General features: G+C 39.0%; 1 protein-coding gene across 1 annotated transcript; it reads left to right on the top strand.

The window, feature by feature from the left end:
- Positions 1 to 3,057: 3,057 nt before the first annotated feature.
- On the top strand, positions 3,058 to 22,456 carry CDC7 (cell division cycle 7). Its single transcript, XM_086753736.1, has 12 exons — positions 3,058 to 3,094; positions 5,446 to 5,551; positions 9,047 to 9,133; positions 10,994 to 11,129; positions 11,741 to 11,834; positions 11,915 to 12,057; positions 13,923 to 14,172; positions 14,729 to 14,824; positions 15,631 to 15,809; positions 17,077 to 17,159; positions 20,310 to 20,459; positions 21,439 to 22,456. The coding sequence occupies exons 2-12, from the start codon at positions 5,458 to 5,460 to the stop codon at positions 21,813 to 21,815; spliced, it is 1,689 nt and encodes a 562-aa protein (XP_086609862.1). The 5' UTR covers positions 3,058 to 3,094; positions 5,446 to 5,457; the 3' UTR covers positions 21,816 to 22,456.
- Positions 22,457 to 22,805: the final 349 nt, after the last annotated feature.

The following is a 22,805-nucleotide window of genomic DNA, read 5'->3' as shown; positions in this document are numbered from 1 at the left end:
TTATCTTTTTTCCAAGGCTGGAGGACAGTAGAAACAGGGACATCTCTACTAGTTTAATTGACCTAGGAAGAGGTTAATAGATGTGCTCTAGTGTCAGCATGGATTCTTTCAGATCTGTCAGCAGATACAAAAAGTTAGATTCAGCTGCAGATTCTGGCAGCAGCGGATGCAATTGCACAGCAATGTTTTGATCCTTTCTTGGATTGCTCCCAGAGGTGGGCTTTGGCAATTGCTTGTCAGCCCTAAGGAACGTTCTGCACAGGCCTGGCGTGTCATTTGGCTTCTCGTCCTTCAGATCCATCCTAGACATAAAGCCACAAGAAAGGACAGTTACAGCACTTTGGCTTGCAGAGCACTAGACATGCTGCTTTGTTTGTCATATTCAGTTGGTGTAATTTCTTCTCTTTCCTTCTGAGAATTTCCTACCTTGGTGCTTTGTTAGAACTGGAAGCTGAGTGTTGAATGAGAAGATGGAGCCTTCTCTGTCCCAACAGTGAAGAAGGGATTTCTGCTTACCCAAGCCAAAAGAAAAGGAGAGTCTCATGCTGTAGCAAAGGCACAGAAGTTGTGCAGAAGCAAAGCAGAAGTTGTGCCTTTACCTATTCTACATTCATTCTAAATGAAGCAAAAACAAGCTAGAGATACGTAAGCAAGTACTGAGGAAATGGTATGCATAATCTGTCACTGTCCTGTGAAGGTGTACACGAAGAATGACATTGATGAAGAGCTGACTTTTGAGAACTTAATCATATGAGGAGAATCATAGCCAATTTAACTGAACTTCCTCTTTAAACAGAGGAGAAGCAAGAAGGTAAAAGCGTTTTTGAGAGAGATAAATGGAAGCAAGCATCAAGGCTGGCATTTCTGGCAGAGTAAAAAGAGTAGGACAATAAAATAGGAGACAATATTAGATTGCATTACAAGTGCAGTTGTGCTTGTGAGAACAAACAAATGTAAATTTGACATGATGGAGAACCAGAATCACTGGAAAGAGCACGAGAGATCACAAGATGTTTGGATCAATAGGAAAGGAGGAAATGGAGAGGAACAAGCGATCAAGGTAGATAAATGACTGGGTCTAAATGAAAATTATTTTAGGTGTTAGAACCAAGATAAATTGAGATTTGCAGAGAAAGAAATCACACCTAGACAGGGTCTAGATCCGAAGCTATAATGAAATGGATTGCTCACTGTGTATGAATGCAACCTAAGTGATGGGGGAAAGGTAGTATGGATACGACTGACAGAGAAATGCCAATAATGGGAGCTGTACAGAAACGGTGATGAGTCAGTGTTCTACATGATGACAGCTCCAAGGCAGGGAGTCCAAGGAGGTTGGCTGAAACCCTGACCTGGCCAGGAGGCAGCAGAGTTAAATGTGCAACTCATAAATAATCACCAGCTATTTTGCAAGTATTAATTTGAAAAAGTAATCCAGGGTTCTATACAGTATTCAGAAATGACTGCAGGTAAGATCGTCCCAAGAGGTTAATTTAGAATGATGGTGCCTGACGATAGCGCTAGGACAGGCCTGTGCTCACGAGTGTTTATGCTGGCTTTCCAACTTCTGTAAGATTACATGGATGAAAGAACAGAATTTGGCCTGCATTATTTTGTCATTATCCCTCATTTAATTCATGTCTGCTATAATCTGCTTTTAAATACTATCACCCTTAACTGAAATTATTGAGTTAGCATACTTTAGTTAGCTAAATCTCAAGCTGCTGCACTGGTGCAAATTAGAACAACTGTTGGAAACCCCCCCCCCCGCACATTAAAACAAACCCCCCTCAAAACACCAAAGCAGCTCAGCAACGCATTTCTGCACCCTCCTTCCAAAGTGTGTAATAGAAGACTACACGTTTGCAAAAGTGGTTGAACCTGTTTCTGCTTTTAACGTTTTTGTTAATCTAAGTGCAGTTTATTATAAGGTAATAGTCAAGTTAAAATGTTGCCTTGGGAACTTCGGCAACTGCAGAGTTGGTCGTTATTGACCAAGGGTGCAGGGGGCTCTCTCTACATGAAGTATGCAATGAACAAGAGCATTGTAGTTCATATTCTAGTAGACAAGAGATCCATGTGTTACCAAATGCAGGAGAACTAGTCTTTAACAAGAATGATTTTTTAATCTTAAAATGAAAAGAAATGACCAAAATGGATAAAAGACAAGAAATGCTAAATTCTCTTATTTACAAACATGCCACTGCATTGGCTTCAGTAAAATCCCACCACTTCAAACAACAGCAAAGCGTAATTTCAATAAACAGTCTCTTTTCCTAGGCCTGCTCATTGTTGGTCAGTGGCTACAGCGCAGACCAGAATCAAGATGCGCATTTGTTTTTAATTTTGTGTTCTGTGCAATCCCTTTTGTTACATAATTAGATAATAAGACAAAGCTGCAAACCAAGTTATGTTCTCCATTATTACTGGTGTAAATGGAGAGTGGTTTCACGAACTCTCGACTATTTAACTGAATTTATAGCAGAGCAAATGAGAACAAGATCTTATCCTGGGATTCTAATTATTTCGCAATAATCACACGTAGCAAATTTATAAGGGCTGGACATGGTTGGACAGAGCACGAATATCTCAGGCAGTGCCAGGCCCCTGGGGCAGCAGACCCACACAATAATCCGGCGCTGCAGGACGGGCTGCCAGGGCGCGGGCGGCGGCGCCTGCACAGCGCCGGCTGAACGCGGAGCCCTCCTTCCCCACCGCACGGCGTTCGCTACGAGTCCCAGCCAGCCGGTGGCGGCGACTGGGGAGAGGCGAGGCGAGGCGGGCGGCGCTGCGCGCCCGGCCCTGACCCGCTGCCCCCCCGCCCGCAGGCCAGTACCGGTCCCGCCACCCCGCACAGGCCCAGGCCGCAGCGCCCAGGCCTCCGCGCCGCCTAACGCCCCCCGCGCGCGCAGCCGGCGGTCGCCGCTCTGGGCGGGCCTCTCTCCGCCGGCGGGCCAACGGCAGCGCGCCTTCCTCCGACCGGCGGTGCCATTGGCCGGGGCGGCGGCTTCCGCCGAGGGCCGGGATTGGTCGCGGAGGGGCGGTCGGCAAAAGGCGGCATCAGGCAAAACTTCGGCGCCTCGCAGGAGCCCGCGTGAGTCCCCGCGCGAGCCCCCCGCCCCCCCCGCACTCCCTTCACCGCCCCCCCCCCCCCCCCGGCTGGCTGCGGCCATGGCGGCTCGGGGGCGTCGGTACCGCCGGTACCGCGGGGCCCGGCGCGGGAACCCGACCCGATCCGGCGCGGCCCGCTCGTCTCTGGGGAGATCCCTCTCTGACACCTCCCCCCCTCCGAGTCCGGCTGGTCCCCGCGGGGCCGGTCGGAGCGGTGCCGAGGAGCGCTCCTGGCGGGCGGGGAAGCGCCCCTCACCCCGCTGCTGGCGGCTCTGGCCCCCCGGGAGGCCCCAGGGCGAACCCGCGCGGATCCCCGCCGCGCGCGCGTTCCAGCCGTTTGCGCGCCGCACGCCTCCCGCCCCGCCGGCGCCTCCCGCTCCCTGCAGCACCGAGCGCTCGGGGCGCGGCTGGAGTGCAGCGGGGCTGGAGTGCTGCGGTGCTGGAGTGCTGCGGTGCTGGAGTGCTGCGGTGCTGGAGTGCTGCGGGGACGAGCGCCTGGCCGAGCCTCGCCGGTGGGGGCTGCCCGGTGAGGCCAGCCTGCTGTGAGAAGCTCCAGATGTTTTCCCTTTGGCAGCACTGGCATCACCCGCGCAACCTGAAGTTCTGGATGTGTGACTTCTGTTCCTTGTCTTGTAATAGACAGATTTATTGCCTGTCTGTAGCAAGCATCAAGTTGTTGCAAGACTTAATCCAGCCACAAAACTTGCTTTTCTTAAATTACAAAGTAGAAATATTCATATCCACTTTATTTTTGGCATGTCGAGCCTTTTCCAGGGGTGCCTGTGTGTAAGTTCCCATTTAAAGCAGCTTTGCCGTTTAGCGGCAGCAGACTGTTCCAGTTAGCGGCGGTGCTGTAGCCAAGGATTCAGCAGCAGTGTCAGTAATTTTTGTGTGCAAGGTTCAAATATTTGATTCAGAAGACCATGAAGCTATATGGGCTGCTCAATCTGTCACTATCTGGTTTTATTTTCTTATTTTGATATTATGGAGAACCTTTTTTTTTTTTTAATTGCAGATGTGACTTAACTACAAGAAAGTTATTTAAGCTGAAACTTTAGATAATTTTGGTCTTCCTCTTATAACAGAAGCATTTGTTTTCTTTTCCCAGACAAGGTGTTTGTGGCCAGCCTTGAACTGGAAGAGCCTATAGCTGAGGCTGGGGTGGGACTGAATCAGAGCAAATAGGCCGTGAGGAGCAGAGCGGGGCTATCTATTAATGTGCGCTCCTAATTCTGCCAATGGGGCCGTGCTGTTTTGGGTTTGGAACAGGCTTATCTGCCTACTCAGCGCTAGCGGAGAGAGTGTCTACCTGTGGGAGACTAGAAATATCTCCAATCTCACGCCATTAGTTTGTTAGTCCCACTCTCCAGCAAAGCTCCCTCAAAAAAATCAGCCGTTGCCTGTTCCTGTTCTGGTGCACGAGGATGACAGACTAAAGGTAGCCTGACTTCTTTGGGGACAAAAATAGTTCTAGCTCCATAGCTGAAACAGATGAATCCTTTCATTTGGAGTTTTTCAGATTATGTTTCCCCCGTGCGGAAAAGCTCAGTCAGAACTTTGAAGGTTTGGCAAAGTTACAAGCAAGGAAGATCTGAACGGAACCAGTGTTTGGCAACCATAAGAGGTGGTGCTTCCAGGCTCACTTATCACTCATTATCCTGCCCTGGAGCTCTTTACCTTTCTTTTCCTCATGAAATAGGATTATCAGGTTTTTTTAATTGTACAATATTAGTACACTGTACCAGTTCACAGTTCTATTTACAGTGTTTCCAAGATTTGCAAGAGGCATTTCAAAATAAGCATGTGCTATTATTTCATGTTGTAGGGGGAGGGCAACAAATAATTATGGCTTTTGTGGACCTGCTCTAGAAAAGAGAGCGATTTCTCATAGTGAGAAGATATTTTTTCCTCTTATAATTTCTTTCAGGTTTTCTGTCTTTGTATGGGTGTTGCAGTATGCATTAGAGCTATTCCTGTGTGCATCAGTTCCTTGCCTTTCAAAGCAAACTTCAGGGAAAAGATAATGCTTTGAATGTGAGTGAGGAAGCTCACAAGACATGAAAGCTCACTTATGTCTATGCTTATCCTCCAGTCTTCCTTCCCTTGCCCCTTTTTTTCCTCTTATTGGAGTGGGTTTACTGGTTTCGTTTTTCTCTGGGATGATGGGTGACACTTTGTTGTTTTAGGTAGCACAGAAGAACTCCTCAGACTTAGTTGAGTTACTAAATCTCGTCTTAGGAACTGAGTGCAGGGCCAGGAAGTGTCTTAATAAATATACTTGGTCCCCCACGTGTCCAGAAGCGGTCCTCAAAGTCTTGGATTTTTTTACTTCAGGTTTGTTTTGTGATGGAGACAGTGCTGAAGTCGCACTGCGATGAGCAGCACCCTTATCAGGCTGAAGACTTCCACGGGAAGCATGAGCAGAACAGCAAGCTTTCAGGTACGTGCTAAAATAGGGATTGCTAACATTGTGTTTTGTTGGTGACATGCTTCTTCATCACTTCAGGAAGTGTCAGCATCCATTGTAAGCCTATCTGTGTGTGGTCCTATTGTATAAAAAATTAATGCAATGAAAACATTTGAGGCTGCTTTTAATTTTAAACTTATTCCTACTTTCTGTGTGTTACAAAACTATAGCAACAGCAGTTTGTTACAATTCACCACTCTGCTATTTATTTATTACAGAGCATGTTATTATAAGAGGATACCAGAATTCCAAAAAGGAAGGTAGTCCTTAGGAATAAAATTCTCTGACCAGACAAGTACACAAAAATAATATTTTGCCTTTTAACCTGTAATTGCCAGCTTTATCCTTAAATTTCTTAAATTTGGATATTATTGTTATACACTAATGGTACAATGACTCTGTGTTCTCTATACCCAGCTGGGGATTCAGGCCCCCAGAAGAAAACAGATGATGTTTATGCTGCTGTCTGTCAGGAAGGACAGTCGCTGACTGTTTCTAGCACTTTTTGGGATCTTTTACACAAGAAGCTGTATTGAGTTACTAAATGCTCTCAGTGCCTTGGATAGGTACTGCTGTGGCCTAGGCTCTGCAGCTGCGTCACCCAGCTGTTCGTCCTCCGATAGCATTGAACTTTGTCCAGGCAGGAACCTGAATCCAGCGTCAGACAAAACAGAATATTTCGCCGATTCTAGAGCAGTTGTTGAGAGAGCTTTTCGTCATTGTTAGTATCTACCTTAAGACTGTTAGACTGGTGGCACAAAACAACCCAAAACCTGCTATGGTAAGGAAAGGAGAAATCATCTAGTTTCTGAAGACTTAAAAGATGTGCGTTTTGAGTCCTTGTTAGGAACAGTCTTGGTTTTTTATAGAGTTAAGTCCTTTTTTCCTAACCAAGCAACTTTACTTAAGAAATTCCAGTGCAAATTTTATGTTGTAAGTTACTGTCAGTATAATTTTTTAGTAAAAACTGAAGCTTAAGCAACTCCCATCAGAAGTCAGACTAAAATGTAAGTGTTGGAACAAAACTGTAAGCTGCTTTATTTGGAGTGGGTTAGATAGCAAACTAGTTCTAAACCATGTTGTTCCAACAGAGCCTGTTAGAACTGTATCAGTGTTGAAAACAATTGTCTAGCTTTGTCCCGGGGCGACTGACCTTTTGGGATGAAGTTTGTGTAGGATATTTCAGAATCCAATAACAGGATTATCTTCCTGAGGGGAAAGGCCTATGTCTTAGTGATGCAATAACATTTCAGTGTTAAGTTCTTTATAGTTCTGTTTTATAGTTTCATCTCTTAGTGTCTTTGGAGTATTCCTGGGGAAAATGGAACACAATACAAATATCAGCCTTTCCCCTTCCTGTATTTTCTGAAAATTTCAAAAAGCTTTCTTGAATGTCTTAACATTTGTCATGTAATGCATGAGCATTTGTGTAAAAAGATGAAATTACTGTGCACACTAACTGTAAATGCCACTTTTTAAATGATAAAGCTTTTTATCAACATTTTTTTTTATTGACAAACCAACAAGAATTACAGCAGTAATAGATAAATTTCTTAACATATGGGCAATATGAATGCTATCAATTAAAAAAATGTAGTAACTTCTTGAATTCTTAGTGTTATTTTCAACAGAAGTTTTTACTATAGAATCATAAAATGGTTTGGGTTGGAAGAGACCTTTAAAGGCCATCTAGTCCAACCCCCCTGCAAGGAGCAACCAGATCAGGTTGCCTGGCTTCAATGTTTTCAGGCATGGGGCATCTACTGCCTTCTCTGGGCAACCTGTTCCAGTACTTCACCACCCGCATTGTAAAAAAATTTTTCCTTCTATCAAGTCTGAATCTACCTCCTTCTGTTTTAAAACCATTACCCCTTGTCCTGTATTGACAGGAAAATGAAGCTATTCCTTCAACTTTCAATTTTCTACTTTTCAAGGTGTTTAAGTTAATCTGGTTCTGTAAAATTGGAGAATAACCAGAATAACTGTAAAGTTGAGTCTTCCTTAGCCTCTTCCTTCGGGGATTATTAGACACAGAGTCCTGTACATTGTAACTTTTAGTACAAGTCTGCTCATTTTTATCCTAGGATATTTTTGAAGTTTTAAAATACGATTCCTAGCAGAACTGATTAACATTTTACTTGTATTTATTGATCAAAACAGTATCTTAAATTAATGTTAGTAGTTTTGGTGTGTAGTGTAGAGGGTTTTTTTCATTCCTGAAATGTCCTTCCTGAAATGACTTGAAACAAAGTAAATTGGAGAAGCAGAGGAAACAACTTAGAGGGAAAAAATAAGCAAAAGGATAGTAAGAGAGGCAGCAGGCTTCAGTTCTCCGAAGTATTTTAGTATGTTGGCTTTTATAAATTTTTGCAATTTAAAAAAAATTACAGTTGAAAGCTAACTATAACTTGAGTTACCAAATAATTTATTGGGCTTATACCAGGAAGAAAGGGTTCTTTAGACAGACTTCATATTTTGTTGCTGTATAAAGTGAGCTGACATAGAAGGTTGGGGATGCGTGCTAATCCATACTTTGTTTCTGGAATATCAGTGATATTTTGAAAATAATTCTCGTTGCCTGTGACTTATTGTCCTGGTAAAACACAGTGCACTTTTATGTATACAGTACAATTTATATATTTATGTTAAATTTAATTTCTTACTTATTTTTAGGATGAAAAATGCATACATTTTTTTCTTCCGTTTGATTGACTTACCAGTTTGTGCTTACTTCTATATAATAAAATATTCTTCACCTCTGCTTTACGGAAATTAGTCACAATACTTCATAGCTTCAGAGGAAGTGAATTCTTGTGCAGAGTATAGAGAACACTTAAACTACAAATGAATTTGTGAACTGAATGGAAGGCAGTGTTGTTTTTAAAAATAATGCAGTACAACATCCTTGTTATGCCATCTAGTGATCACAGCACAAAGTGCAGCAACTTAAATGCGGAGCAAACATATTTTGTCTTTACTATTTTAAGTAACAGTGTGAAAGATTGCATTATTGATCTTAAAAAAAAATAATTTTCCTACATTTTGATTTGCATCCCATGTATGTGCTCTTGTACTTAGAGAAACAACTATTATAGTTTTATCTTTTATGAAACTAAAGTTGTAAATCTCATGAGAACACTTATCAACGAGCTGTAAACTGATGCCTTACTAACCAGAAGGCTTTTGCCCTCTCAGCAACTGCTAGGTGACAGATAAGTAAAAAAAAAAAAAAAAAAAAAAAAATTTAGATGCTGCAGCTTATGTGTGATGAACAACAACAATAATATTGAGTATGCAGATGGTAACGTCGGCAGAAATAGATACCTGTCTGCTGTTTTTTCCCCTCTGTTTATGTGAATTCACAGTCCTATTCCTATGAACTGAAGTGTGATTTGTGATCTCAAATATAAATCAGATATTGAATCAAGCACTAAAATGCCTAGCTTACTTTCCCTATTCTTTCCACAGCAGGAATAAAAAAAGATATTGAAAAACTTTATGAAGCAGTGCCACAGCTTGTAAATGTGTTCAAAATCAAGGAAAAAATTGGAGAAGGTAAATGTCTTATTTTAGCTTGCTTAGACTTAGATTTCTTTGGTATTTCTAACTTAAAAAGTATAAATCTAAGATCTAAATATATGCAATTTAGGCTAAATGCCTTTTGAATTTACTTCATGGTCTCTGAAGGAATTCCAATGTGTTGCTTAGCCTAGAGGTGTGTTAATTAGGGACATTTTAAAGATATTTTCTTGAAAATCTGGTATATTAAAGCCTTTAAAAGAAATCAGCATTACAGTTTCGACAACTAAAAATTTATGAGGTAGGTTTGAGTAAATAAGTCTTAATGCTCCATTCTTTTCCTCTTTTACACAAGAAATCTATTTATATGCAGCTGTGTTTTGACATATTGAACTGCTGTTCCCTAAGTTGGCTTTGTTTCCACTGAAACCCTGTGGACAGAACTGGAGGAGGAGACTGGAAGATTATAGTTGCTTTATTTAAAAAAAACAACCCAACTTTTTTTTTTAAGACATACAGTATCAAATTTTAGAACACTTGTATATAACTTGCCTTCAACAGATACTACTGCAGGTACCTTCAATAAACATCAAGGCATGACTATAGATTCTTATTGTGGGATTTCAGCACTTTTTGGAACTTTACCCATTTGATCTCTGAAATGCTTTGTGACACTCCACACTTTTAAACAAAGATGTTGATGAGAAGTTGGATTGCTTCATGGCTGTTTATGATGGAATAGCTGTGATGGCAGGCTAAACGGCTGAAAGTTTTGGTTTTTTTTTTGTCTCAAACCATCCCCCCCGCCCAAAAACCCAGCTCCATTCACCGCAGCAATACAGAATTTCAAAAATGAAAAAAGGAATCCTGCCAGTTCTAAAAAGATAGTAAAATTAAACAAAATCTCTGGTTATAAATAGTACTCTGATTTTGCTCTTGGGAGCAAACAATGGTTTTAAAAAATACCACTTGCAGTTCTGCAGCATTATGAGAAAACAAGATTCAACGTAGGATTCTGCTCTGGAATTTTAGCAGTTCTCACCAACAAAAATAATGTCTTAGGGTCAACTTGGTAACCCTTGTTGCTATAATCAAGTCTACTGAATGTATGGGACTCTATAGTTGTTGGGTGTTTTTTTTTTTTTTTTTAATGACTGCAAAAGTATTTAGAGTTTTTGCTACCATTTTGATGTATGTATGCACTTAGCACGATGCAAATGCAATACTTAAAATGTAACCAAGTACATTTGTACTGTTTATTCACATGGAACAATGCTTCAACTTCTATGTTCAGATATCTCAGATCATTAGGATAAATTAACCTCCTAAGACGTATATTAGGATATCCTTAAAATTAAATGAATGTGTAAATTTATCGTATAGTCCAAACAATCCCTTTCCCAAATGCAGTAATGCTCTGGGCAAACAAATAGTGAAGTTACACATCATGTGAGAAGTCTTACTTTATAAATAGGGTAACAGAATTAAGAAAAATGTAGCAATTTCAGAAGGGCTTTGAGTGGTAAAGGGAGTGCTTTCCAGATTAGCATTATATAGCCCACTTACCTTGTAGGGAGAGAAGAGTTAGATGTCAGATGAAAGTAAGCTACCTAAACAAGAAAGCAAATCAAAGATAGGAAATTTACATTCAAAGAGCTCTGTGTCCCAGGCAAGTTAGACAGTGTTACATTTGCATTTTTACTGACATAAAAAACTTGTATACAAGATCACGGAATTCAGTAGTAGAAAAAAGGAACTGCCTTTTTCTCTTCTAGAATCTGCTTTTGATGTACTATCAAGTATACTGCATGATTGTGAACAGTTAGATCACTTCTGTAAGAATCTGAATTGACCTAATTAAAAATGCTGAAGACTCTTTTTCTCCCTTCTTTACAGGTACTTTTAGTTCTGTTTACTTGGCCACAGCACAACTACAAACAGGATACGAGGAAAAAATGGCTCTGAAACACTTGATTCCAACCAGCCACCCTCTGCGAATTGCTGCTGAACTTCAGTGCCTCACAATAGCAGGGTATATAAACAAAGCAATTATGATTGTCTTGTCTAAACTGCTGAACATTGTCTCAGTGTTCTGTATTTATTTATTTTAAGTTTTGGCACTTGCATTTTTTTAACCACAGAAATGTAGATTCTTTTTATCGAGAGCAAATAAGAAATGGAGCATCTTCCCTGCAATGGATGCCCTTTTCTGCCAGTCTCGGTTTGCAGATGGTGCTGTATTTTCCATCTGAGAAGTTCTATGGTGTATCTCTGTGATAACAAAAACTTCAGTTCTGAAACGCTTGGAAGAAATAATCTCTTGATCAGAATACTTGTTGCTAGAATGTGCTGAATAGCACCTTCTTAAAGTAGTTGGTATCATGAAGGTTAGGTCTTACATTTAATTGCAGTGTAACTACAAACCACGGCCACAAAAATAATCTGTGGAGACCTCATTGCATACTGCAGAACTCGAATGGAACATAGCAGTGAGAGGCAACAGCATAATACTAACTGCTGGTGAGCCTGCTATCAAAATATAAACTAGATTATAAAACAAAGCCTGAGTGAAGTTTTTAAGAAATAAAGGAAAATAAACATGCATCTTCTGGTCTTCATTCAGTGACATTACTTTTCTTCTAGGGGACAAGACAACGTTATGGGAGTTAAATATTGCTTTAGGAAAAATGATCATGTGGTTATTGTTATGCCGTATCTGGAACATGAATCCTTCTTGGTGAGTCCCAGACTTTTTATGTGTAGTAAAACTTTAATTAAAAACAGTTGCATAATTACAGTATCCAAATAATCTTTCAGGACATTTTGAATTCTCTTTCCTTTGAAGAAGTGAGGGAATACATGTTTAATCTGTTTAAAGCGTTGAGGCGCATTCATCACTTCGGTATTGTTCACCGTGACGTCAAGCCCAGTAACTTCCTCTACAACAGGCGGCTAAAAGAGTGAGTCTGTCCAGATGACTGCACTGTGATCTCATTTGGGGATGGGTGCCTTGGCAGAACAAAGTCAATTAGGCTTTTGGGTTTTTTTACCTTCCAGCTGTGTAACGTGCTTAAGTAATAAAGCTCAAAGGTTTTTTTTTAATTTGTAAAATTATTCTTTCTGTGTTTAGGAATTTGAGGAGGGAAGGGGTTTTTTTAATACTTACTTAATGTAATATCTGCCCCATACAGTGACAAATACCTGAAAAAATGAAGATTTTACTATTGAGTAAAAGTACTATATTTTTTAAAAAGAATGAGAAGAATAAAATCTGATTTTTTTAATAAGAAAGCTAATAGTGACTTGTGGTGCATTGACTGATATTTGTAAATTTTTACTTGCAGATAGAGTAAAACTGATACAGATAACTGGATTTGGGCTGTTTTCCCCTTACATTGAATTAATGGTTGTAACAGTATTGTTGGTTTTTTTGCCTGCAAGTTACATTTAAAGACTATAAAAAGTGAGGTACTGCTTATTAATGAAGAGCTGAAATTGCTAGAATAAAGTACTGTTTCAGTGCTAGCAGTCCTATAGCTGTATTGGTGAGTATTGTGCTGTGCACAATTGAGACACTGAGGTGCTGGAGCATGTCCAACAAAGAGCAATGAAGCTGGTGAAGGGTCTAGAGCAGAAGTCTTGTGAGGGGCGGCTGCGGGAACTGGGGTTTTTTAGCCTGGGGAAAAGGAGGCTGAGGGGAGACTTCATTGCTCTCTGCAACTACCTGAAAGGACGTTTTAGTGAGGTGGGTGTTGGTCTTTTCTCCCAAGTAACTAGTGATAGGATGAGAGGAAATGGCCTCCAGTTGCACCAGGGGAGGTTTAGATTGGATATCAGGAAAAACTTCTTCACTTGAAGGGTTGTCAAGCACTGGAACTGGTTGAGTCACCTTTTCTGGAGGTATTTAAAAGATGCATATAAAATACCTAGAAGTATTTAAAAGACGTGGTACTTAGGGACATGGTTTAGTGGTGGACTTGGCAGTCTTAGGTTTATGGTGAGACTCTATGATCTTAAAGGTCTCTTCCAACCTAAAGGACTCTATGATTCTATGTAGTGAAAGTTTGTAGGGGAGATTTGATTGTATTTTCCCAAACCACAAGCTTAAAAAGTTGAGAAATAGTGATTTTTTTTTTTTTTTTTTTAAATCTGTTAAATTGAATTTGTATTGTTTTTGTATTGTATTTGCATTTGTTTGAGACTTAATCTCTACTTTGGGTGTGTAGTCCATGAAGTTGAGTTTGTCTGAGACCCAGAGACAGCTGGATTGTCTCTGTACTGGTTGTAGCAAAAAATAATTCTCTTAAAGATCGATCGGAAATGTGAACTAATGTAGTCTTACCTGTTTGAAGACTGAAGTAAATTCCAGTAGTATTTCTTGAAGTCTGGCAAAACTGTCAGCATTGTTAGTCTTCTCTGTCTTCACTGCTACGTTTGTGCCTCTGCCCATGGGAATCCTGCAAGAGTCAAGTCGTTATACTTGACTGTAGGCTGAAGGTTCGGAGCTTTAGGACTAGAAAAACTGCAGAAAGGAGTTGCTGGGAATATTTTTTTAACACCATTGGAGAAAGCATTTACTTGAGAAGATTCTGAGACAAGAAACAAATGAAGTAAGGTGGGTATAGAGTAAAAACATTAAGGGGATAGGTAAGGTAAGACAAGAGGAGAAGAGAGAGGAAAATAGGACTGTAATGCTGGCAACAGTACAGATAAGCAACATATTGAGTAAAATATGAAAGGCAGACAAGTAAACATGTAATGAATACTAAATTGAACAGATTGATGGATACTTTGTGACTCTTGATTCTAAATTCGTGTCTTTCAGGTATGCCTTGGTAGATTTTGGCTTGGCACAAGGAACCTCTGATACGAAAATTGAACTTCTCAAAACTGCTCACTCTGAAGACCAGCAGGGAAGTTGCTTGCAAAATAATCCCACCATAGCCTTGGGAAATGGGGTTTCTGTCAGTGTCACAGCACCTAAACAGATAGCTCAACAGTCAGCCTCAAAAGCAGCTGATAAGAGGTCCAGCTCACTTTCAAAAATACAGATTAATCAAGGAAGAGGAGGAAAGGTTCTCAGTCTCTTTCATTAATATTGCTGTATCTTTAATGTATTCATTCATCCAACAGGGGGAGATGTAACACTTGAACAAAAGTTGTGCATGTGTATCTTGCAGGGTCCTAGTGTGATGCACAGTCACAGCTTTCATATTGAAGTGGCTAGTTTTACATAACCCTACTGGCATTATTCACTCTCTGTTAGCTATAATACAGTCTGCAGGCTGTACAAAACCCTAGCATGCTTACTATTTAGACAGCCTTAATTTTTTTTTTAGGTGACATCTACTGTCAGACTCCTTCCCAAGCCAATAATTATTAATCTATGTTTAGTTACTTAGTTGCGTAACAAATACAGTACAGATGACATTCAGATTGTTTTCTGAGGTGTAATTCCTTCTGTAAGCATGTTTGCTGTTCTGTCTAGACGGTGTTTTCTTCATCTATAGTAAACTGATGCCTGAAAATGACTTACCATGCAGCTGTTCTTGTTTTATGTCACTTCACACTTTTTTTTTTTTTAACTGTCAGTATCCAGCTGACTGTGTGTCCTTTTTGTTGGTATTGTAGGAGGATTTTGTGCACCATTCTGTCCAGCGCTCTGTCTTTGGAGAGAGAAATTTCAATGTCTATAGTTCCACATACCAGGAGAACTCAAGTACAAAAGTAAGAAGTATGAGTCATCAGTAAGAGCAATCTGTAACATGTTTGAAAAATTGTAGAACTGGTTGTTCTGTAAGACTGGACACTACTCCAGGATGCTATGGAACGAACAGTTTTTGAGCAGATTAACTGTGTCTTTGCTGAAAGGCTGGAAGAATTTTTCATTTTTATTTCAGTCCTTTTTGAAACTCTTAAAGAGCTAGTTACGAAATCTTGTTTGCATGCTAAATTAATCTTTTTCCTATTCATGTATCTGCGTGTATCACAAACTAAGATATACTTAGCTTGTGAGAACTTTTTTTCTTATTTTGCAGTTGAAGCTGGAGAGAAAATTTGTAATAAATATATTTTTCTGTACTTTTTGTAATTACTATTTAATATGACAAGGGGGAAGCCCCAACTAAATTAGAAGTTTGGCCAACAGTGATCATCTTATTGCAGAATTAGAGTTAGTGACTGTGTCTTGCTGTGGCACGTCATATGCATTTTTAACCAAAAGAATTCTTGAAACTTTTTACTGACTTGAAAAATACTTGTCTTGTAGCTTCAGAATATCTAATATATATTGTTTTATAGTAAACACTGGAGAATGTTTTCCTAAAGGGAAGGGGAGGAAATGAGGATGTTCAAAAAGCTCCAGTGTCTGTTTTATAGATCTTGTGATATTGTTATTGCTGTCTTCTGTCTAAAATTGCAGTTTCTTGCTCATGAACAGCTCTTCAGTCTTAGCATTTTTAGGAACTAGCCTATCTGTATGTAAAGGGAACCTTCTTAAATATATTATTTTCTCTAAAATATCTACATTGCAGCTCATAAAACAATCAAAGATGATAGATGTTTCATCTAGGAAATTAGTAACAAAGAAGAAGATTATTTCTACCAAAACAGTGAGCAATGGGGCAGCCAGGAAAGCTGCCAGTGGTTGTCCCTCAAACTTGACCTGTGACTGTTATGCAACGGATAGAGTTTGCAGTGTTTGCCTTTCAAGGTAATTTGCTTTGATAATGTTGTAAAATTGCCTGCTATGCTGTCAAGCAAGGTCAGGAACTTAGATTTACTAGATAGCTGATTTAGGAGGTGAAAGATAGCATTTGATCTGTGCAACCGTTAAAACACTGAATATGCTCTTTTTAAACAAGAATTGTTCATGGAATTCATGGAATAATGCATTCACTGCTATCTCCAGCAAGAGACACTCACTGTTAATGATTTTTTTTTTTGTTGTTATATTCAATTATCCACGTACATGTGTTGTAGAAAATCGCTTGAGTTAATTACAACACTTAGAGAAGACAATCAGTCTGTCATTAGTAGTTATCTAAGAGGCCTAAATAATGCCAATAAGAGTTTGGATTCTGGGAATCATGAAATGTAGAATAAAAAGGAAACATGGCTGGTTTGTATTTGCTCATTTTAAAATAATGTTTAAGGTTTAATAATAGACAGGTTAGAGAATCTTAATAACTCAGTTCAGCTCCATCCCTCTGCAGTTAGTTTTGGTTACGATCTACTAGTGCCTTTTATCTACACGTTACAGAGCACAGATTAATGCAGAGAATTCTCCTTACTAGGCACAGTCATGAAATGATGGGGTCCCTCTCTTCATAGACTGTCAAAATATGGTGATACCAACTTCATTTCAGAAGTATGTAGAATTTACCAGACTCAAAAGAGAAGTGGCCCATAGAAGGAAGGCACTTTAAGCCATATAAGAAAGCTCTGGAAAGTTGTGGTGGTGATTTGTTTGTTGTTTGTTTTTTTTTTAATAATGATCATCTCACCCCTTTTAGTTAATCTAACAAAAAGGAAGTTACTGTCAACACTCAGAAACAGTGAACCTTAGTTTGCTGTGGACTAATACAGAGCCAAAGTATCCGCATTCAAGAATCCAGTGCATTTTCTGCCTTTGGTTAATTTTCTCAACTTTAAAGTTTCCTATAAAAATAAGCCTTTAGCAAAAATGATGCTGCTGTTGAATGACACTAAAAAAAGGTCATTGTGAGTGAAGTATGCAATAAGTATTTCTGTGATATTACCTTATGCTAGATAACACAATAAAAATAATATATTAAGGCTATTATCTTATGCAATGTAATAATTTCATGCTAGATAATTACAAGATGCTTCAAACTTCTGTAAAACTTGAATAAGCCAGAGTTAGGCTGTTTACACATCTTACACAAGTATATTCTAAAAATAATAGTAAGCGTTATTATAATTTTTATATTCTAAAAATGTTTGTTTCACATTACAAGGTGTCAGCAAGTTGCTCCCAGGGCAGGAACACCAGGATTCAGAGCACCAGAAGTATTAACAAAGTGCCCCACTCAGACCACAGGTACTGCACAACAGACAAATTAAAACCTTTTTTTACCTTTTGATCCTTCTCATTTATTCATATTAGGTTTGTTTTTTTTTTTTTTTTACAGGAGGGGTTTTGTTTATACATGAAATTAATTTTAGCATCCCTTCTAACACTTATCAAGCATTTCCTGACTTTAACTAAAGTTCATTATTCAGAGTAAAAACAATTTAAGAATATTTTCCCTGTGTTTGAAACTTGAATATATCTTTATTCATTTGAGGGTAGTGCCATAAACAGGAGTTGAATACAGTGTGTTTTAAAAGAAAACAAAGCTGTAATTTTTAGCAAGTTTCTTGGCTTATTTATTCAAGTAAAATCTTGAATAAATCTTGAGGGGAGGACATACTTTAGACTTTTCTAGACAGATTTTCACATATAGTTTGCTGTCATAGCAGGCAGAGTTAATGGTATAATTGCAAGCGTATTTTAGAAAGTGTTGGTTAATACTGGTGCTTTAAATAGCTGGTCTGTAAATGTCACAATTTTTTCTTACTAAATTTTTAATTTCTCAGGGTTAAAAAAAAAAACCTATCAGACTAATAAGTTTCAGTAGTCCGGGTAAATACCAGAGCAGAGAAGAAGGATAGTTAATGCATTAGCTGATGCAAGTGGGATGGGAGAGGTTGTACCTACCTGGAGAATGGAGAACTAATAAAAGCAAAGTTACCTGTTAAACATTTGGCGTATGACCAGGAGTTTTGACTTTTCATAAATACACGTCCTCAAAAATTTCATTTAAAATAACAAGTATTAGACACTTTTTTTTTTTTTGCTGAAAAAGAGATTTTGAGAAAACTGTCAATCTTCAGTGCTTAAAGTGTGTATACACACTCAGAATAGACTTAACAATACATTTGATCAGCTTATCCTCAGATAGCTTAATGTCATTTAAAACAACATCTGTGCTGTGGGTATGACTGGGATTTCAAGAGGTATGGCAGCCTGTTTGGAGTTACTGTGCCTGTGCTGTAACAGCCAGCTTTATGGGCTAGAAGACATCCAAAAATCCAGGACAAGTTTAGACAATCTCTGAATCTGTCTAGACAGAATTTAGGCAGAAAGAAGACATACCTAGGAAATCTTGGACACAGGCTAATGTTAAATATGCTTTCAGACAGTTTTCTGTTCTCTAGGGTAATGGAGAGCAGGATTACAGAAAATATGGGTAAATCTGGAAACCCTTGGGTGTGGCACAGACAGCCCTGAAAGTACTGAGTCAGTGGTGCCGAGCTCCTGTAGTATGTCAACAAAGGCCTTAATTAGAACTGGGTAGACTAATACTAATATTTATGAGATTATGTTGTATTTGAACTAACAAATCTTCTTGTCCACTTCCATCTGGGACTGCTGTAGTCACCTCCTCGTATTCCTGCCAGTCTTAGAACTAGTTCTGGTCTCTGTGCTTATTAGACCAAGTTACCAGCTGGATCCAGCTGACTCTGTCCAGAACTAGTGCATCTGACACAGGTTCACAGTGCAGGGAATGCAACCTAAACTCCCAACTTGATGTTACACAGGTCCAGTTACACTTTAACTTTGTTCTCTGCTCCCCTTTCTCTGGTCTGCCTCACTAGTTGGATAACACTAGACAAAAGCATAGAGAGGAATCATGATTTTGATGTCATTGCACAGAATCTTGCAGTCTGCTGATGGGGGCTAATAAGGAAGATGTAGACAAACTTTTTAGCAAGGCCTACTGTGATAAGTCACGGGGTAATGGTTTTAAACCAAAAGAGGGTAGACTTAGATTAGACATAAGGAAAAAGTTGTTTTACAATGAGGGTGGTGGAACACTGGAACAGCCTGCCCAGAGAGGTGGTTGATTCCCCATCCCTGGGGTTCACGGATTCAAGGCCAGGTTGGATGGGGCTCTGAGCAACCTGATCTGGTTGGAGATGTCCCTCCTCCTTGCAGGGAGGTTGGACTAGATGACCTTTGAAGGTCCCTTCCAACCCTAACGATTCTATGATCCTAATTCACCATCTTTAAAGATCTTGACCTTTATGACTCCAGCTTTCCCAACCACATACTTGGGGTGATGCACAACACCTCAAACAGATAGTATGGTCTTTGCAACGGTAATACAGTCATACTAAAACTTTTTTACAGGAACTACAAAGAAGATAAAAAAAATTTCCGCTGTACATTGTGCCAAATGATTAACTTGGATTTTTATTTTTTTAGTAAAAGACGTGAAATCTGATTTTGCAAATGAAGTCAACTTAATACTTTTTTTTTTCCCCTGCAAAGTCCTGTGCTAATAGCGTTTCTAACTAAAAGGTCCAAATTAATTACTGCCTATTTAATGACTTTTTTTTTTAAGAGAAGTAGAATAACTATGGCTTTATTCCTCAACTGTTAATTTTTCTGTTTAGAGTTTGAGAATCCTTCAAACTCTCTCCTTTCACTTTTTTTCTCTCAAAATGTGCACCTTAGTGAGCCAAAAAATTATGGCAGACAGGTATTCTCATAACTTTAATACTGAAAGTTTCCATCATGCTTTGGCGTCTATCCCCAGAGTACTCTCTGTACTCTTCATAACACGATGAAAGTGATGAATAACTTGTATTACAGTTCTTAAACTGGCTGTCTTGTCAAATGATTTCATATTAGAGAGGAACAAAGTTCATAGGCAGTACTAAAAAATTTATCTTACTAAATGTGGCAATCTCAGTCCCAGAAAAAATTAAGATTTGCATTAATGTGTGAATTATTTTTTATTTATGATATTTATATAAAGATTTTCTTCATATGAAGGAAACTTAAGTATCAGAACTATCCAGTTTTTTGCCCCCTCTCATCTCCTTGAGTAAGACAACCTAAAACATTGTTTTAGTACATTTCAAGTTTAGCAAGTTAATGGAATTACTCGTATGAAAAATTCTATGGAAAAGCTTAAACACTCCATCTGCATCTAAGCAGGAAATTATTCTTCAATCTAATTATAGTAATTTCCACTGTTTGCTGAAGTGTTATCTATGTGACCAAAGTCAGTAAGTATTTCGAACATAAACTGTTCTGATAGAAACTTTGCAGGTTGTAGTTACTTTTTAAAGAAAGTTGTGATTTTGTTTGTGATGAAATCCTGAGTTTAGTTATTACTAAGTTTGCTTTCAATTGCAGCAATTGACATGTGGTCTGCAGGAATCGTATTCCTTTCTCTGCTTAGTGGACGGTATCCATTTTACAAAGCAAGTGATGATTTAACTGCTTTGGCACAAATCATGACAGTTCGTGGATCCAGAGAAACCATTCAGGCTGCTAAAACTTTTGGTATGCAAACCTTAATTATGGGGAAAAGGGGAAAATACATGCTTGGTCTGCCATTTAATGCAGTGACTTACAATCTGATTTTTTTTTTTAATATATGTTTTTAACTTTGGGAGTAATTTTGGAGGTAAATCATACTTCTTGCATGTAAAACATTAAAAGTACTAATCTATATATAGGGAGTTTTAAGGAAGTTTTGTATTTTTCTATCATTTATAATTAGTATATTGCCATAGGTTTCCCAGCCTGTCTTCTGCCTTTCACTAAGTCAGGGCCATGTGAGGTGAAATTTGCCAACTACGTGTTTTCTCCTGGCATTTGGTTAGAGTTCTTGAGGCAGCATTTCTATTCCTACAAAATTTGCCCTGGAGGCTTCAGTCAATATGACTTAATATTTAGATGATGTAAACCTTGCTTTTTTTCAGCTCCTCAAGACCAGCTAGTAAAAAACCCAAAACCCAATAGACTGCCTGTTTAAAAAAACCAAAATCACTACTCACCACAAAACACACAGAAAACTAGAATAACCATTCCCTAAATTGTTCGCAAGCCAAATGCTGCAGCACTTGCTACCTGGAAGTGTAATTGACAGCATCAATTTTCATTCTTCAGAAGTGTAAAAATAAAGGTATCTAATTTTCTTCAGTTCTGTTAAAATGACAGTGAGATGCAAAAAATGGTGTGTGGGGTGGGTGACAACGTGTCACTACATGAATTCATGAACAAAGGCAAACAGCTTTGTTCTGAGCAGAACTGAGACTATTATCCCATCTGACTTGCTGGGGCTATTGCTGTAAAACATGGCTGGTTTGGAGCAGTGGGGGGGTTGGATTTGGCTTTTTCACAGGTTGGTGTTTTGTTTTGTTTTTTTTTTTAATGCTGGTTACACTTCAAGACATGAAGTTTCTCTGAAACAAACTTAGAAGGTGTAGTTGCATATAAAGTATAATAAAATGTCACTTACTCTCAATTTTTTTCCTAGGTAAATCAGTTCTGTGTCCCCAAGTTGTTCCAGCACAAAACTTAAGAACCCTCTGCGAGAAGCTGAGAGGAACAAATAGCAGCTGTAAGAGATCCCAGGGTGAAGTGCCCAGCAAGTCCGTAAATGACTCAGCTTTGCCAGTCACAGTAGACAAACCATGTGCTCCTGAGACACTCGGAAAACAAATTCAACACTTAAAGAGCATTCAGGAAGGTGATGGTGCTTTGGAAATGAAGGCAACAGACATGAAAGGATGGGATCAGGTTCCTGATGAAGCATATGACCTACTTGATAAGCTACTAGACTTAAACCCTGCAACAAGAATAACTGCAAAAGACGCTTTGCTGCATCCTTTTTTTAAAGGCATGAGACTCTGAGAAGATACCATATTCTATTAGTGCTTTCATACATTTATGTAGAAATGAGGTACTGAGGTAGCTTTACCTTGTTGCCCTCAACAATTATGCTCATTGAAATACCATCACACTGTGCACAGAACTACTGAAATTTTGTCTTGTGCAGTTGGACTGCAAATGTGAGATTACTTGAAGAAATACTTGCAGATGTAAAAATTACATAAGCATCACTAATATGGTGTTATCCTAAGATGCTTCTGAGGGGTGCATACCTGTTCTCCAAGAAAGTTAACTTTGATCAAAAACTACAAAGAAAAAGAGTTTCACAAGCTCTATGCTTAATTCTTGAGATATTCCCTTAAAATTTACAAATTTGCCTCAAGGTATGACTGGAATAAGAAAGTGCTTGAGAGATTTGTTTTCCATACTTGCATATCTCTGCTTTGTCCCTGATTAGTACGTGGGGGATTGAAAATGGAACAAAGTGTGTTAATGTTGTTCAGACTATTTTCAGAGAACAGTATTACTCTGGGAGTGTTGCTAGAGGAGGGGCCAGGTGCTGGAGGTTATATCGTCAAAAGAAAAGCATAGCTGCTTTAAAAGTACGTTTTTGTTCCTGTCTGGTCTTTCCTACTTAGGCAATAGTAATAAACGCAGTTTCATTTTGCGTAGCCCAGCAACCCAGTGCCATGTGTAATTGTCAATATTCAACAACTACTGCCTTCGGAATGTCTCATGTTACGTGCATAGGTTTGATTTCTGTTATGAAAACTGATTTTTCTAAAGAATATCTGTTAAATAAAGGATTTGTTTTTATGATTTCAGAATACTGTCTAGAGATGATTCTATAAAAATTAGTCAGGGAAGGTTTTCCTGTGGGACGTTTCTGTTCAGGAAGAATTGTGCGCGTTTGTTTCCTACATAAATTCCTCAGTGATAGAAACCACTTTTCAGATAGCTCTAGTGTATACGACTGTCATAGTGGAATTATCTTAATTATCAAGGAAGTGT

The sequence above is a fragment of the Chlamydotis macqueenii genome, chromosome 8, assembly GCF_036417535.1.
Source record: "Chlamydotis macqueenii isolate bChlMac1 chromosome 8, bChlMac1.mat, whole genome shotgun sequence".
NCBI classification, from domain to species: Eukaryota; Metazoa; Chordata; class Aves; order Otidiformes; family Otididae; genus Chlamydotis; species Chlamydotis macqueenii.
Note: the sequence above shows the minus strand (reverse complement) of the source record. Positions and strands in the feature narration are given on the sequence as shown.

Excerpts from the sequence above, each read along its gene's own strand:
- CDC7 (XM_086753736.1), top strand. The coding sequence starts at position 5,458 with ATGGAGACAGTGCTGAAGTCGCACTGCGATGAGCAGCACCCTTATCAG. Across the intron at positions 11,835-11,914 it reads TGGAACATGAATCCTTCTTG|GACATTTTGAATTCTCTTTC; the intron begins GTGAGTCCCAGA and ends ATAATCTTTCAG. Across the intron at positions 15,810-17,076 it reads TGCAGTGTTTGCCTTTCAAG|GTGTCAGCAAGTTGCTCCCA; the intron begins GTAATTTGCTTT and ends TCACATTACAAG.